At 43.9% G+C, this 18,393-nt stretch overlaps 1 protein-coding gene across 23 annotated transcripts in view; it reads left to right on the top strand.

Moving 5' to 3' along the window:
- The window catches only part of LOC137424988 (histone lysine demethylase PHF8), a 158,552-nt gene that overhangs the window by 54,052 nt on the left and 86,107 nt on the right, over positions 1-18,393 (top strand). For 4 of the 23 annotated variants that reach the window (XM_078776175.1, XM_078776165.1, XM_078776170.1 and 1 more), the window contains exons 12-17: positions 3,089-3,373; positions 7,555-7,673; positions 7,793-7,977; positions 8,070-8,158; positions 9,045-9,178; positions 9,355-9,593. In XM_078776175.1, coding sequence (XP_078632301.1) covers positions 3,089-3,373; positions 7,555-7,673; positions 7,793-7,977; positions 8,070-8,158; positions 9,045-9,178; positions 9,355-9,593 — 1,051 coding nt within the window. Of the gene's footprint in view, positions 1-3,088; positions 3,389-7,554; positions 7,674-7,789; positions 7,978-8,069; positions 8,159-9,044; positions 9,179-9,354; positions 9,594-18,393 lie in introns of all 23 variants that reach the window. The other 19 variants (XM_068112941.2, XM_068112938.2, XM_068112940.2 and 16 more) reach the window with 6 other exon arrangements.

The following is an 18,393-nucleotide window of genomic DNA, read 5'->3' as shown; positions in this document are numbered from 1 at the left end:
GTCTGTGATTTTGTCCAGGTCTGCAGAGAGTGAAGAGATCTGAGGCTGCCTGCCGATCTGAGGGATGAGGCATGGAGCGACAGAGGGTGGAGTCAGAAGCAAAGTAATAGAGAGGATTTTTCAGAGAGTCGGAGAGATCATTGATGAAGACCAGAAACAGCACAGGGCCCAGAACACTGCCTTGAGGAACTCTGGCCTGAACAGGAAGGGGAGATGAGAGAAATCCACTCAGGGCCACATGTTCACTGTGACTGGTGAGTAGGTCCGCGTGCCATGCGTGGAGGTTTCCATGGATATCATAAGAGGAGAGTTTGGTGAGCAGGGCGGGCTTCCAGACAGTATTGAAGGCACGTGATATGTCAAGGGAGACGGCTCTGATTTCCTGTTTGACATTGAGGACCTCCATCCATTGTTGACAGCAGAAGCAGCATGTCCAGAGCAGAGTGACATGGTCTGAATCCAAATTGATGATCAGAGATCAAGCCATTGGAGAAGAGGATGGATTTAATGTCAGAAGGGATGATGGATTCCATAACTTTGCTGATGATTGGGAGCAGGCTGATTGGCTTTATTATTATTTTTTTTTTTTTACATCCACCACCAAAGGTGGAAGTAGGTTATGTTTTCACATTCTTCTGTCTTTCTGTCCGTCTGTGAACAGGATATCTCAATCCAGCCCAGAGTTTCCTCATTGAACAACTGTGCTGGTGCTGCCACCTCAAATCCTGAAATCCATCATGGAACCTCGCGGAGCAGGATATCACCCACCTCTGTCAACTGTCAGCTTTTCACTGAGAAAGGCCAAAAAGTTCCTGGATAAGCTAGCCATCTCCTTTGCCACTAGTCTGGATGGTGTCCACATGCTCAGATTCTCAAATCCTTCTCCACTGAGCTGGCACCACTCACTTTATTCTCTCTTGAAAAGACTGGTGGATAGTCGTTTTTGGTTCTTCGTACTATTTAATACCGTTTGTCTGCTTATCACGAATCGAGTCTTATCTGATGGCCTTGTTTGCATTACTGCTCTTCATTGTTGTCTGAGGATTAAAAACGTAGTCTCCACCTCACGTCTTGCGAGAATTGAACTACGACTGAATGCGCCACGCACGTTTATCAAATGGCCTCAGTAGTTCCGGACCTCTGGTAATTTCATACTTCAGCGCACCAGACAGAAGGAGGAAAATACTAAAACAGCTCTTGCAAATCTGCAATTTTAATTCTCAGGTTTGGTTTGAAATAAAATGATTGTTGTACAATACTGGAGTTAGGTTTTTCGTCCATTGCAGAAGGACATGGTTTAATTTTACTACTACCTTTAACAGGAAATTGAATCGCAATGCAATGTTTAAAACCAGTCAGTAAATGCAACATGTGACCATTTCATTGATAGTTTAACACTGATACTCATATTGTCGGTGTAATGGGCACGTAATTCCACTGATTAAAATTTAAAAAGTAAGTCAACACAAGACGCCTACTTCAAATTCCAATGAAAACGTACAATAATCTGGCTTTTCCCACGTTTAATCTCTTGCCCTGATGGCATGCCGTTATGACCGGTACATGGATCCACCACACACTGTGCAACGATTTGAAAAAATGCTCTTTGAAGGCTCCAGCCAAAAACTCTGCTCCAGTGATGAGTGCCGTTTATCCTACAGCTGGGACGGCATATTTCACCGTTATTTTGATGATTTTGTTATTTCTGGGTCGAAGTTCCCCATGGAAAATGATGTTATAGGGTAGACGGTGACATTGTGATGCCTTGGCTTTCATGCAAAATTGTCCAGTTGTGATTTTTCGAGATTGTGCAGATAGCCTAATATTGGAAAACTCACAAGGCAGCAATGACTCTCTTCCCTAAATTTGTAATTTGTCCTATGAATCGTGTTTTTATTTTTATTTTTGCCCTACAGGCCTTCTCAAATCTGTATGGAATGTGGCAAACATCACTCCAATTCACAATCAAAATACCTTGACCAACGAAGACCAAAGAACCTGTTGGCCTCCTTCCTGTTTTAATCAAGAAAATGGACTCTTATAATTGCAATCATTTATGAAACTTTTATTATTTTTGAACCCTGTAATAACAAACCACCAAGTTGGTTTCTGGTCAGGACACTTAACACTCAACATGGTGCTCCTACTGTCACAGCAATGAAATGAGGCCTTGAATCAGACAAAGGAGATCTGGACAGACTCTCTGGGCACATCCCTTGTATTTGATGCTTTCTTCTTGCGTATGGCCAACATTGGATATGCTAAAGTTGAATGTCTAGGTTTGGCAGCCTTGTGGCTGCTTCAGGGGTGAGTTGGTGAAGGGCTAAAAGTCCTCCCGATAGCTGCTGCAAGGGACAGCGTGACTTGATGTGGTCCATTGTCTGGACTCCTCTGCAGTCGCAGAGCACATCTGGCCTAAACTTCCATCAGTGGAGGGTGCTGCTGCAATGGTCCTGTCCAGTGCAGAGACTGTTAAGGGCTGTCTATTACCTATATGGCAGTGTGATACTGGGTGGAGCAATTGTTGGATCATGTACAATATGTTTATTAGGAGCTGTCATCCCAGCTGGCTTTCCACAAGTCGGCTTTGCTTTGATGATCTCCAGCAAGGTGCTCCGCGAGGTTCCATGGTGAATTTCAGGATTCGAGGCGGCAGCACAGATGTTCAATGAGGAAACTCTGGGCTGGAATTTAGGATGCTGTTTGGCCACCCCACTATGCCACCTAGTAATAACCTCACTTATTTTTTGTCACTTTGCCACCTCACTATGCCACCTCACTAGTTTGTCAAATAGTGAGGTTTGGCCACCTCACTATTTGATGCTGTTTGATCACCTCACTAGTTCTAACATTTCTGCCTCTGAGATTTCAACACTCGCTGATGCCCTTCTCTCGTCAACTAAAGATAGGGCACCTCTCCTTGTTGTCTGTGTTCTTCAACTGCTTCCCCTTAACCCTATTGCTCGTCCTCGGCAACTTTTTTTTTAAAGTTACTAATTTAAAATATAAAGGTGAAATTGAGACGTTTTTGCAATGGTGTACACTGTCTTGTAACTTGGCAGACAATTTTGTTATCATATGTTTGCAGAACCCAATTGCAGCAATGGGCAAGTCAGTTTCAGGTGTAGCTTCTGCCTTCAGCATCAAGCCCTGGGACCCAGAACCTCTACTCCTGGAGCCTGGGCTGCGTTCAGTGCGAGTGGTCCCATGTGGAGGGGCCCTTTCAGACACCGAAGCCGAACCAGGAGAGATAATCATTGGAGAGAGCCGCCGTACGGTGCACACACGTGGAATGGTAATTTCACCACGTTCTGCCAGGCCACACCGAGGACGGAAGGGAAAAGCTCGAGGAGGAAATGCTCGTGGAGATGGGGTAATGACAGCAGAGGTACACAAATTTTGGGATTGCTTCGATGCCGTGTGTTGTTCTTATAACTTTTATCTGCTACACAATATAAGTATATGATTGCCCTAAGTATATGATTGGGTAGCTGGGCAGCTGTTTTTCAGCTACCTCGGGGAGTGACGTCCCTGCCCTATGCGAGTCCGGGGCTTAGCTGGCTCCGGCTGACAGTACCTGGTATGGGCCCCTTGTCCAAGGTAACGGTTCCCCACTGCCTGGTGGGGGAACCCCATTTAGGCTAAGGCTATGAGAAGGACACTCAGATATCAAACCACATCTGTAGGTGAGCCTGGGCAGCGCTACATCGTGGATAAATGTGCCCATGAAAGTCAGTGGTGGCACAAATTTAGGCATCACTGCGTAGCATCTGCAAACAGCTGTTTCCACTTTGGACATCAATGGCAGCAGTTATCATACCGATGACCTGGCCAGTCTGCTGTGGCTATATGCATCAGACTTCACGTTGCATTTACTGCACCTGCAGCCAACGATGCTCATAGGAATAGAGAGTGGGCGAGGGATAGCACACACCTCTATCACTTTAATTGCTTCTCTGTGGAGGTTTTTCCCTTCATTGACACCTGCTCACCTGCTCACCACCCATTTTTACCTCTACAGCCATCGCACAACGCACAATGATTGGTGAGCATGCCAATGAAGGGATGAGATTCATTGAAAGCGCCGACTCACACCATCATCATATGATTGCATACAGTGTGAAATAATTATGGAATTGGTGAGGAAACAAATGGTTTTAATCAAAGCCAAAGGGTACAGAACCTGCCCCGCCTCCATTTTTTTCATATAAAAAAAATTAACTGCACCAGAGTGAACTTGCACATTGATAGTTTGCAGTGTGATTTGTGTTGTCATCCACTCAATCAAAGTGCCCTACCAGCTGTAAGCGTATGGAAGTACAGGCAGTTATACTGAATCCACACGTATTGGGAATTCCCAGGACTGAAATATATAATGACAAATATGTGAAAATCAATGTTATGCTGGGGATGGAAATTCCATGTTTAATAAATAAATAATATGGTGCCATGACTCCATGTTTGATATGCATGAGTCTGAAGCAGCTTTGTGTAAACTGGCACTGTTAATAAATAGAAGTAATGGAGGTAGAAAGTCACAACTCTCAAAGTGGCATCAAGTATCTCAGGGTGTTCTTTACATTTGTATAAATGGTTAAGTACATATTTGCTAATAACCTTGCTATAAATATAGGTCTGAATGTAAACATGAGACTGGTTAGCTGCTTCAGCTGCTGACAACCGCTAACCAAATGAAAATACAGTATTGCAATGGGTATCCAATTACAAACGGGGAGATAAGCAAAGCTGGCATGTGCCCCTTAGAGATGAATCGGTATTTTAATTTTTTCAGAGCAGTCGATGACAGTTTGACGGCAAAGTTGAAAACGTTTTTTTTTTTTTTTTTTTTGTATACTGAATCGAGGCTCGTGAAAGAGCTAACATTTATTTCACAAACAAATCAACCAGACAAACAAAATATACAAAAAGAGGGAGCGGAAGACAAGATGGGGAGAGAAGGGGAAGCACACAACCACAACATTTGAGAGCAGGGAGAAGTGTGGGAGGGAGAGGGCTTGGGGGCAGGAGGCGTGGGAAGGGGAGGGGGGGGGGGGGGGGAGAGGTATAAAACACAAGGGGACCGAAATTAGCGGGGGTAGAAAAGATCAAGGTTTTGGATGGGGGAGGATAAGAGATGGTGGTGAACAGCTGTTTTAAAGACCTGGAGGGTGGAGTGGGATTGAAGAGAGTGAGGGAGTTTGTTCCAGAGGTGGGAGAAAAGAGGAATGAAGGAGTGAAGGTGAGCAGAAAGTCTTGATTTTGGCAGTTTAACCATAAGAGGGTTGCAGGCAGATCTTGTGCGACCTGTAGGAATATTTGGGGGACAGAGCCCAGAGAGGGCTGGGGGGGCAAGGCCAGAGAGGAGTCGGTAGAAGACGGAAAGACCACCAACCTGCCTGCGGTGAGTGAGTGAAAGGCCCTTGGAGTGAGCTTCATCGCGGGAGATTCCAATGATTCTGAACGCTTTGGTTTCAACAGCGTGAAGACGGGCTAGGTGTGAGGCAGGAGCACCAGACCAGAGGGGAGAGCAGTATTCCATAGAGCTGCGGATGAAAGCCTTGTATGTGGTGAGGAGCTCAGGTGTGCCAAGGAAGGACTTCGCACGACGGAGGATGCCCAGTGTCTTTGGAGGCTTTGACTGGCTTTGTCAGATTTGTCAGAAATGTCAGAACTGTCAGAAATGACTGGCTTTGGAGGCCAGATTTGAAATGTGGTTTTCCCAGGAAAGATCATGGCAAATAGTGAGACCCAAAAGCTTGAGTGACAGAACTTCTTGGAGAGGATTATTCAGAAAGTGGATGGGAGGGCTTTCCAGTCGGTCTTTTCGGAGAGACATCGTAAGAGTGTGAGATTTATCAGGATTGAAAGACATGTTCCATTTGTTTGCCCAGTCTGTGATTTTGTCCAGGTCTGCAGAGAGTGAGGAGGCTGCAGACTGCCGATCTGAGGGATGAGGAATGGAGCGACAGAGAGTAGAGTCGTCAGCAAAGAGATAGAGAGGATTTTCAAGAGAGTCAGAGAGATCATTGATGAAGACCAGAAAAAGCACAGGGCCCAGAACACTACCTTGGGGAACTCCAGCCTGAACAGGAAGAGGAGATGAGAGAAACCCATTCAGGGCCACACGTTGACTACGACCAGAGAGGAAGTCCGCCAGCCATGCGTGGAGATTTCCATGGATACTTCTCAGTCATTGTACAATATCTATGGTGAATAATGGTGCAGAATCAGTACAAGTTTGGGGCTGCATCTTAGTAATCATTGTTAGTGAGTGATTTGCACAGTTGATGATACCGTGACAGGCATGTAGCTTTTGATGCATCATTCCGTTGTCTGGGACACGACTGATCCCGAAATAGGGATTAATCTTCCAGCAACACATTGATCCGAAGCATACATCGTATGTGCTGAAATGGTATATTGATTGCGAAGAGTCCAGAAAATGGCACTTGTAACTTCACTTGCGAAAATAGCACTTGGCCTGAGTAGTAGAGTTCAGATTAATGAGCATTATTGAAACGATATTTTCTTACTCGTGGATTGTGCTTGCATTCTGCATTGCATTCTGCTTGCATTCTTTGCTCTTTCACGAGCCTCGATCTTGTATACAAAAAAAAAAAAAAAAAAAAAAAAAAAAAAAAAAAAAAAAAAAAAAAAAAAAAAAAAAAAAAAAAAAAAAAAAAAAACGATATTTTCTTACTCGTGGATTGTGCTTGCATTCTGCAAGCAGATAAATAAATAAATTAAATGATGAACGAGTGAGCAGTATGAGCTCTTTATTTATGTACAGTCCAAGCTCTGCCCCTCTCCATGCCGAGGGACTGATATGCCACCTGCACAGTTCAAGCTCCACCCCCCTCCAGGCCAAGGGACTGATATGCCACCCGCACAGTCCAAGCTCCACTCCTCTCCAGCCCGAGGGACTGATAATCCACCCGCACAGTCCAAGCTCTGCCCCTCTCCCAGCAAGTTTTGCTGACTTTCCGGATATTTTCATTTATGGACAGTTTTGTGATTTTTTTTCTTTTCTTCTTGTGTGATCGTGGCTTCGGGTTGCATCATTATGCAAAATTTCAACTTTACAGCCTATCTATAAAGCACTAAACATTTATATCAGTGAGTGAGTGGTTAAAAAGAGCTTTATGCATTTCATACAGCAACGAAGAAAGCTCAACTGCAGCAAAACAACTTGGCAAAATTGTCGGGAGCAATACAGGACATTTGAAGCAACATTACTCAATCTTACAATGATAAATTGAAATGGATCTGTACCCTTTACAAAGGGTAAAATTCTCATTCAAAATAGTAATTTATTATACAGCTCATTCACTTTACTTGTATATCTTTTCTGTTGCAATCTGTTATACCAATAAACCATTTTCTAGCAAGTAGTAATAACTTTTGTTACTGCTCGTCTTTTCCATGATTACCTGTAATACATGTATTTGTGTGGTATTTAAGTCGGTGGTCGAGATAGATCTTTGGACCTACTTGATGATATAATGAATGTGTTGATGATACCTATTATTATTCATTTTGTTGTTTGTATCACAGAAAAATGCACCTCATTCACCTAGAAAAGCAAGGCAGATCAAAGGAGTGGCAGATCCAGGAATAGCGATTGTGGATGATGATCGTCTTCGGTTGGTAGTCTCCAATGGAAAGATCATCGGGTATGTGCCTTGTTACTGAGCGGATAACAGTTGTGTGTTGCTCCAAATACCTCATCATTGTGTAACTGCTGACAACTTTGTCTTTTGATATGCCATTACCTTCCCCATTGTTCCAGCAGAGGTGTGGAACCTGCGACTGGCCCTGCAGTGCAAGCAGAGGTTCTGCCTTTAGCAGGGGGATCGCTTGGTCTGTCACTTTCTGCCCATGATGCCTATGATTATGACTCTGACGATGACCGGATGCTTATCGACGAGGGACCAGCACGGCGTCGGCGTGGGGATGCATTGGGTTGGGGACAGCCAGGTATTGAGCGCGAGTACTATTTCTCGATTTAGCAGGTTGACACTTTGTACACTTCAATTTGCTTTCAGCTGTTTGCTCTGTTTTGCACACAGACGGGACTACTTGTACTCCTACAGGACGTATTGGGCGATTTGATGGGCATCGAGAACTTGCACTTTCTGTGGATGATGTCAAGGTTGAGGTGAGGTATTTTGTTGATGTAAAAATAAGTTGCATTCAACATCAGAAATTGTACATTTATTGCAAAGGAGTCAAAATTTTCCACCAAACAGACATTGTTCTGCAGTAGAGTGTCTTAATAATGAACATAAACATTGTATTGCATCAAATTTGTGATATGAAGATTCCCCCATCTCCCAAAAAGGTCGCATTAGATGTTTAAGGTATAAAAGTGTGATGATTATTTTGCCTTAAATCAAAAAAAAAAATTATTTTTTATTTTTTTAATTAAAGTTCTCCACTTCACTTTATAAAGTTCAACTTGCAGTTCCTGTTTGGCCATAACAGTACTTGACAAACTATCCATAAAAAGTTTTGATTTCTCCACAATTGCTCATTTAATTTTTGATTATTATTATTTTTTATGAAAAAATCGACATATTTACTGTTCATTATATCGAGATTAAATTTCATTAAAATGGGATTGGGCACCAAAAGTGCCATTCGTTATAATGAAACATACCAGTGTTATTTTATAGTCGTGGATGAAATCGACAGGGCATTGATAGAGTTGTGCTGACCGCCTTGGGAAGCAGGGGAAATTGACATTTCCAGCATTAACCCTTCTTCGGATGAAAAGAGCATCCGAGTGATGCTCTTTTGATCCGACAAAGAGTTATTGCCCAAAACGTCAGCTTCCCTTGCTTCACTTGCGGTTGGCATACCTTTATCAACGTCTTCTTTGTTTCATCCATCGTTGTACCCATCTTCCGATGCGGATAGACACTGGCCTTTACCAGGAAGACAACATCTTCATTCTTTGTAATCGGTCGACTGCATTTAAAAACTCGTTTACTGGTAGATCCCAATTTCTCGTTGTTTGCATCTCATCTACCGGCTTGTTGTAGGCTGGTGATCACCCTGGTGGTGAAGACTGTAAGGACGCAAACTTGGAACCAGGCTCAGAGTCGAATGCTCCACGTGGTGTTGGTGGTTCTATCCTTGACCTCCTCAAAGCTAGTCGTGAGGTTTGCAGTGAAGGGTAAGGAATGCTTGCAGGAAAATATTCCTGCCTCTTCCAGATTCTGATTAGTATGTGGTCAATTTGATTTCAAGTTGCAGGTTTTGTTGAAGTACATGTTCAACCTTGCATCACCACCGTTGTGCTGTCCATGAGCTTTTCTACATTTGTTTGTTTTTGTTTGTGTGTCTCTACAGTGAGCCACCATCCTCTCCCAGTACCCACGAAGCTATTCAGGGCATGTTGTCAATGGCTGGCCTGCAGGCCAGCTCAGCTGCTCGTCTCACATGGGGATTAGCAGGTGTCGGTTCTGTGGCACGGGAAGCCAAGCAAGGGAAAAAACGACGCAAAGGTGTTCATGCACCAGGCCTGCCTACTGAAGAGGAAGAATCAGAAGAGGATGATCTTGAACCGTGTTTTAAAGATTCAGATTATGGTATTTGGAATTAATGTATTCTTCACACCTTCTTGGTTTCCTCTCCTTGTAATTTATATTTCTGCCTCAACCTTTATTATCTTTTTCCTCCCTTCTTATCTTTTATTTTCACTTTTTTGTTAAATTTTTTTATCCAAATTGTCGAACTAGTTCTGAAGACCTGTATACCAACAAGCAAATTGACATCTCTCACCTGACCAGAATGGTTACATAGAAAAGCACTTGCATGTGGCATAAAAGCAAGTAACTCCAAAGCTTTGCGACCATTCAGTTGCCATACTGGTATTGGTGAATCATTAGGATGGTGTTGAACAAATTGTGAAACGTCAGTTATGAGCACCATACCACATGCAGTACTGGGAACGGTGGCTTTCCTCATATATTTCGTAAGCCAAACGACCTCTCACTGGCATTCATGAGACAACAGCTGGCATTGTCAATAAAATATTCAAATTCCTGTGTAGGCTGGTACTGCAGGTAGCAATATATCAGGTGATACTACTTTTAACAATGGGCAGTTCTTTTACAGACCACAAGTAAGCCAGAAGTTCCATTTGTTTACATGTTGTGATGCATCTAAAATAACACCGTGGGGATGTCCTGGATGGCTGCCTCACACTTCTCACCGCCCTCCCCTAGAGAAATTAAGACTATAAACTGGTATATTGAATCGATGTGGTGTCGATATGGTTTAGGCATGATGGGCCAAATCGTGTGTGTGTATGCATGCGGAGCTGCTGAAGCAGTTTATTGGCAAGGGTAATAAAGGGTGGTTTGCCATTGCCTTCCCAGCAGTGATTATGGCAGGAATTTGGAATTTGTCTCTGCTGCCAGCGATAGCTCGTCTGCTCTTCATGGAGAGCACCGTGGGATTTATATAAGGTCCACTAATTAATGTCGGCAGACGGGATGCACAGTTTTAACGTCCATCCGAGGGATGGCACACACATTGATGAATCACTCTGCTTGTGAAACACTGGGATGACAGTTTATAGTTGGGTTGAGATTCGAACCCAGGCTAGACAGCTTAGAGGCGAATATGCGTACCTCTAGGCCATCCTGTAAGCTGCAGAAACGTATACACGTATATACATGTATAATTAGGACCTGTGTTGGCTTAACGGTTAGGGTGCTGGTGGCTTGGGATTCTAGGGTCCTTAGTTCAAATCCCGGTCGGTCGTTGAATTAACACCAGGTTGGGTTGACTCGTGCTGTCATTCTTCCGATGTTGGTGAAATCAGTACCAGCTTACTGGAATGAATGAGCCATTCGAGTGTCCTGCGGAGGAGTGGCGACCCAACCAGGATTGTGCCCAATAGCCAAGAAACTGCTTCAGCAGCCATATGCATCTGAAGATGCAGGAGTGGTCATCATCCTAATCACTTGTGTAATCATACAACAACAACAACATGCATTTTAAAAAGGCCATTTTCCCTGCTAGAGCGGGGGTTAGCCTTGCGGTCCCCATGACAATCTTCTCCATTTTGCCCTATTTTCTGCATCTCTCCTTGTCATCTCTCCCTGGTGTTGGGCTAGCGGCTAGGGTGCCAGCTTAGGATCCAAGGATCCTGGGTTCGAATCCCGGTCGATCGCTGAATTAACGCCAGGGGGGTTGACTCAGCCTGTCATCCTTCCGAGGTCGGCAAATTTGAGTACCAGTACACTGGTAATTCCCTGTTTATCGTAAAAAGGTGACAAACAGGGTTGGCGGCAGGAAGGGCATCCGGCCGTAAAACATTGCTTCAAAAAGGGAACCAAAAAACAACAACAACCACGGTCCCCGAAAAGGCCAACCCCCGCTTTGCGGGGAAAAATGGCCTCTAAACGGTGGTTTTTCTCCTTGTTAACCCCCTTGCCCGCATTTCTTCTTCCACCATCTTTAGCCAAGTCTTTCTCGGTCTTCCCCGTCTTCTACTTCCTTCTACATTCATTTCCATCACTCTTCTCAACCAGTCACTTTCATCCTTCCTCAACACATGACCAAACCATCTCAACCTGTTCCTCTTCACAGCATCAATCACAGGCTCTATTCCCATCATCTTTCGCAATTCATCATTTGTCTTCCTCTCTCTCAACGATGCTCGGCACATCCGTCGAACCATTCGCATTTCCACCCTTTCCAACCTTCGTTGCTGCTCTACGTTCTTTACCCATGTCTCGCTCTCATAAATCATAACACTTCTCACACATGCAGCATACACCTTTCCCTTCAGCTTCAACGACACTCCCCTCATCATCAGCACGCCACTCAATTCCCGAAACTTCTTCCATGCACATCTCACTCGAGCAACCGTTGCCGAGTCTGATCCACCTTCTCCATTCAGCATGTCTCCGAGGTAGCAAAATGTTTTCACACCTTCCAGCTTCACGCCGTTTCCAAGATCCAACTCAACATTTCTTCCATCTGCAGCTCCCTCTGTGCACACCTTACATTTGAATGTAGCTGCCACACTGGTTAATGACCCTCTCAGACCACTACATTTTTGATGAACCCACTCAGCGCACATTGTACACTGAATGGAGTTCACTCCAACACCCTTCCTACACACAGCACAGGGCCACTTCCCAGTTCTTTCCACCTCACCACATGCTTTACCACTTGCCATCACCTTCGTCTTTCCGATATTCACCTTCAGACCTTTTGTCTCCATACATTCCTTCCACGTGTTCATCTTTTCCTTCAGTCCATCCATACTTTCCGCAATCAACACCAGATCATCTGCATACAACAACTCCCACGGTAAACCCTCCTTTACGTTCTGAGCCAGCACCTCCATCACAGCTACAAATAGTAGTGGACTTAGTACCGACCCCTGATGCACTCCCACCTTCACCTCAAACTCACCACTGTTCCCGTCCTTCGTCCTTACAGCTGTGCGCGCTCTTTTGTACATTGCCATCACTACTCTGATCAACCATTCTTCCACTCCTAACTTCCTCAATGCCCATGTCAATACTTTGCGTGGAACCCGATCGAATGCCTTCTCCAGATCAACAAACCCAAGAAACAACTTCTTCCTCTTCTCCATGTACTTCTCCTGCAACTGCCTCACAATGAAAAGCGCGTCTGTCGTTCCTCTTCCTGGCATGAATCCAAACTGCATTTCGTCGATCTTCACTTTCTTCGTTATCCTCCTCTCCAACACCCTTTCCAATACCTTCATTCCATGCTCCAATAACTTTATCGCTCGGTACGAGCCACACTCCAGAGGGTCACCTTTCCCCTTGTATAGAGGGACGAGGGTACTCAGTTCCAAATCCACTGGAATGCGGCCTTCTTTCACCACCAGATTACAGATCTCTGTCATTCTCTTCACACCCCAACTTCCTGCTGCCTTCAACATATCTCCCACAACTCCCGTCGGCCCTCCCGCTTTTCTACCCTTCATTGCTTTTATCGCTTCCTCAACTTCCTTCTCAGTTATCTTCTCTGCCGGTCCTAAAACTGGGTTACTCTCTATGTTGCCATCCCATTCATTCTCTGTATTCAACAGCATTTCCATATATCTTTTCCATCTTCCTTTAATTCCATCTGGGTCGACAACGATTTGTCCCACTTCATCCTTCAAGCAACTCAACCCCATCACATCACACCTCTCTTTCGCTATCTGCTTTACAATCCTGAATACCGCTTTCTGACCCACTTCCGAATCCAAGCGTTCTCCGAACATTTTCCTACGTGCCTCCTGCGCCTTTGCTACCTCTTTCTTTGCAGCCTTCCTGGCTGCCTTATAACTTTCATGCTCTGCTGTTTCTGCTCCCGTACCCTTCGCCTTCTGCCACTCCTTGAACTTCTTCCTCTTCTCGTCAATCCTCTTTCCAACTTCATCATCCCACCACCATGTTTCCGAGTGCCTCGGTGGTCCTTTTGTCCATCCACATACCTCACCAACGGCTCCCAACAGACTAGCTTTCATTGACATCCAACCACTTTCAAGCTCAACCACATCATCCTCGACCCTACTCAGCCTCTCTTTTAATGCCTCCCTTACTGTCACCTCTTTCAACCTCCACACCTTCATTCTCGGTTGGTACTTCACCCGCCGAGCTCTCCTCGCACCTTTCACCCTTACGTCGCAGACAACCAAGTGGTGCTGTGAAACAGCCTCCTCCCCCGGGATCACCTTTGTGTCCCGGAGGTGCCCCCTATCTCGCTTACGCACCATCAGGTAGTCAACGGTTGTCGTCGACCCACCTGACGTGTATGTAACAAGCTTATTATCCTCTTTCTGGAACTGAGTATTACAAATCAACAAATCAGCTCCATCAGCAAACTCCAAAATCCTTTCACCTTCTCCATTTCTCACACCATATCCGTAACCCCCATGAACTCCGTCAAAACCATCCATACTCCTCCCACATGTCCATTTAGGTCTCCTCCTACCACAACAACTTCCTCATCTTTCACGTTTTCCATCAGCTTCTCTATCGCACACCAGAACTTGTCCTTCTCTTCATCGCTTCGACCAACCTGCGGAGCATATCCCGAGATGACGTTCACCAAGAGCTTTCCAATCATCATTTTCACCATCATCAACCTATCACTCACTCTCGTCACACTCACCACACTGTCTACAAACTCCTCAGAAAACAGGACACCAACACCATTCACGCCCTCCAGGCACCCTTGCCACACAAACTTGTATTTCTGTCCCTGCCTACCCTTCACCATTCTCACACCACTTCCCTTCCATCTCGTTTCTTGCACACAACATATGTCCACTCTTCTTCTGACCAATACTTCCACCACTTCTCCTGATCTCCCTGTCATTGTCCCTACATTCCATGTCCCAAACCTCAGAAACCGATCTCCACTTCGGGCTTTACCCTGCCCACATGTAGTTGTAATTGTCATGGTTCTCTTTTTGACGCAATGTTTTTATGGCCGGATGCCCTTCCTGACGCCAACCCTCTTAGTCGCCTCTTATGACACGCAGGGATACGGCGTACCTATTCTTATCTAGGGTACACACTGGGAAACGTTTAAAACATGGCAATTCTGGGGAGTGGGGGGGGGGGGGGGGGGCGGGCATCAGCATCACGGCTGCGGTTTAAACATATTTAAATAAATATTTAAACAAAACCATGAAAAACAATCTGGGAAAAGTCTCTAAGTGAGAACGTGGATTTGAGAAAGCAGGAGCAGAGGTGAAAGAAAAACGAGATATAGGGGGCGGGGCACAAGTCGAGACGAGGAGGCCGCACGAAACACCAGACCGCACGAGGCGCACGAGGCGCGAACAAAGAAACGACTATTGACACACAAATTTGCAACAACTACAAAACCAAAACCAAATAGAAACACACAATAACACATACACAACAAAATACGCAGCGGAAATTTGACAAAGAAACGAATGGGAAAACACTCAAACTTTGATGCCGTGGAGAGATCGAAGCAAGCCCCGTCGCTCGAGGGATTGGAAGTAATCATATACATACTTGTGTAATCATATACATACATAATTATATACATATCACGTATACAATATACACATATTTATTTTACGCACATGTGCATGTCTGATTGTTATCGTACTGACAATGCACGGATAGGGGCCTGCAAAAGTATTCACCCCCTCCAACGTTTTCACATTTTTATGCCACCTGACCTTATTTCATGATGCTTTCAAATCAAACTTAATATATAGGATAGTCTTCACAAACGACTTCAAAGTGGTAAAACTAAAAAATGCAGATAAAATGTGTATAAGTTGTATTAGCAGAGAAAATCAAATGATTCTCAGTTGCGTAAGTATTCAAACCCTTTCCCTAATTAACCCTAAATCATTTCAGGAGCAAATTATTTGTTTGAAAGGTTACAAAATAAGTGTAATTTTCATGTAATCAGTGGTTTCACTTAAAAATTAAGTTCCCCACTTATCTAAGGAGTTTTAAGGTGCAACTCACTTGGGCAAACATGAAGACCAAGAAGCTTTCCAAAGAAGTCAGTTGTAAAGTGGTGGAAAAGCACTGTTCAGGAGAGGGTTATAAGAAGATTTCAAAGTCACTCATTATCCCTTTGAGTTTGGTGAAATCCATCATCAAGTAGAAGACGTATCATACCACCCAGACTCAACTCAGATCAGGTCACCCATCCAAACTCAGCAGCCGGGCAAGCTGAAACTGAAACTGATTCAGGATGTCACTGTGAATCCTACATTGACTTCGTAAGATTTGCAAGGCTCTATTTCCAAGATGGGGGTCAGTGTTTATCAATCGACAATATCACGTTCCCTACACAAAGCTGGCCTCCATGAAAAGCTGGTAAGAAAGAAGCCATTACTGAAAGATGCATCTAAAAGCTCGTATGGTGTTTGTGAAAAAGCATCTTGATGAAACTGCAAGCATGTGGAGAAAAGTTTTGTGACCAGACGAGACAAAATTGAACTTTTTGGTCTGAATTGAAAGCCTTGTATCTGACGCAAGCCTAACACTGCACATCACCCAGTCAACCCCGTCCTAATGTCAAGTATGGTGGTGGCAGCATCATGTTATGGAGCTGCTTTTCATCAACAGAAACTTGACAACCTGGTCAGGATAGAAGGGACAATGGACTGTGCAAAATACAGAGGAATCCTTGATGAAAACCTGCTTGAGTCAGCCATGATTCTGAAACTGGGTAGGAGATTCACATTTCAGCAGGACAATGAATGAAGCACAAAGCCAAAGCCACACTGGGGTGGCTGAATAAGAAGAAAATAAATGTTATTGAGTGTCCCAGTCAAAATCCTGACTTGAACCCAATTGAACATTTATGGTGAGATTTGAAGATTGCACTCCACCGACGATCCCCATCAAACTTGGCAGAACTAGAGCAATTTTCATGTGAAGAATGGGAAAAGATTTCACCATCTAACTGGACAAAGCTGATAGTGACCTACCCAAGAAAACTCATAGCAATCATTGCTGCAAAAAGTGCTTATACCAAGGGCTGACCTAAGGAGCTGAATACTCTTGCAACCAGTGAATTTTGATGTGTACTTTTTTTTAGCAGTTATTCATGAAATGTAACCTCCTTCAAATATAAGTGTTTAGTTTGAGCTCTTCAGTTATGAATAAAACAGTTCATTTGGAAATATTATTTGGACATAATTTGTAATTCATCTGTATGTGGCATTATTGGTAGGGGGTGAATACTTTTGCAGGCCACTATAGGTTGTAACTTTTACAATGAAATTCTCGTGCCGCTTTCAGCAATTAATTGCCCCCCGCACAACCCACGGCAGAGAACCATAGCTTCTGGTTAAGTTAACAAAGACCATCAAAGAACAGCTGTTTCATCCTTCAGGTAAAACGTGGTGGTTCTGGCCAGACCATTTTGATGATTATCAGAGAACCAATTCTCAGCTGATGCTTCTTGAAGGGTGATACATGGCTGTCTTTGGACAACCTCTTTGTTACTGACCATATACAGGGTCATAAGTTCCCATTCCAAATTCAATCCATAATAAAATGAATTGGGATACAACGATACGGTTTGCTGCACCTGAAAACGTTTATCAAAGTTTTATTGACTCTTTTTTTTTTCGTTTACAGGTCTCTCCTGTGACACGTGACATCACATTTACTGCAAATGGTGTCCCCACAAATAAGCGGTGTGTGTTACCTGGTTTATAGAGACCAAATCAGCGACACAGGTTCAGCGACGCTTCAGGACAACCTATGGAAGGCAGCCACCATCGAGAGAAACGATTCGTGAGTGGTAAAAATAGTTTATGGCGACTGGTAGCATCTTGCAGAGGAAGGGGGCAGGCCAGCCAAGCACAAGTGGTGAGGATGTTTAACACATTGGAGATCAGTCCCGAGAAGTCCATTCAGATTTGGATGATGACCGTGACAAATCTTGACCATAAATTTTTGAGAAACGTTCTTTCACATGCAGCAAATCGCATCGTTATATCCCATATCAGTTTTATTTATTGGTCCCCGACCAGTTTCACTGGAGGGGACTATAGGTTTGCTCTCCGTCTGTCTGTCCGTCCATCTGTCCATCCCACAGTTGGTTTTCCAGACATTTTTTTTCTCATACCCTTTAACATATTCAACTGAAACCTGGTACATCGCTTTATTATGATAAGTTGTCGAACAAGTTTGAATTTTGGGGCGTTTCATCAATTTTTCACGGAGTTGTGCCCTTTTTTGACCTAGAAAATATCACCCATAGGGGACATGTATTGCAAATCAATTCGCACTCTTTATTGTTTATTATTATTTGAATTTGGAACAGTAATTTGTGGTGTTGTTGGTATTCCCTGTGGTATTGTTCTTCAACAGTTCCCATTCTTCGTTCTAGTACGACATTGCCATACAATCTCAGATAGTTTATGACCATATTTGAGCATGTAGGTGACTCGCACATCATTTTACATGTTATGCACCCAACTGATTATCTCGTACTGACTGTACTGGGCATGTATAGTACACGCTTTTGTAGCCTTTGTGTGTGGTATTGCCTTGCAAAGTAAAATCGATTTCAAAATCTCAAAGAATGAAAAAAGCTCAAAACAAGTACTGATACATTCAAAGTGCACCGCCCCCATGCCAAATAATTAAATATCCTCCAGCGCGGCATTGCCGGGGCACCCCTGGCGCCCGGCAATACCGCTGTGCAGCTCATAGAGACTATATTTGGAGGGAGAGGTGCACAATATTTGATTGATTAATTGCATAATTAAAATAAATAAAAGATTGTCATAAAATATTTTCTTAATCAATTGGCTAATAGCATAACTAAACCACTAGTGCTTCATCTGAAGATGTAACTTTTAGAAATTTAATTAAATAAGTCATTTTAAAA

The sequence above is a fragment of the Myxine glutinosa genome, chromosome 4 (assembly GCF_964187855.1).
Source record: "Myxine glutinosa chromosome 4, kmMyxGlut1.1, whole genome shotgun sequence".
Classification (NCBI taxonomy): Eukaryota; Metazoa; Chordata; class Myxini; order Myxiniformes; family Myxinidae; genus Myxine; species Myxine glutinosa.
Note: the sequence above shows the minus strand (reverse complement) of the source record. Positions and strands in the feature narration are given on the sequence as shown.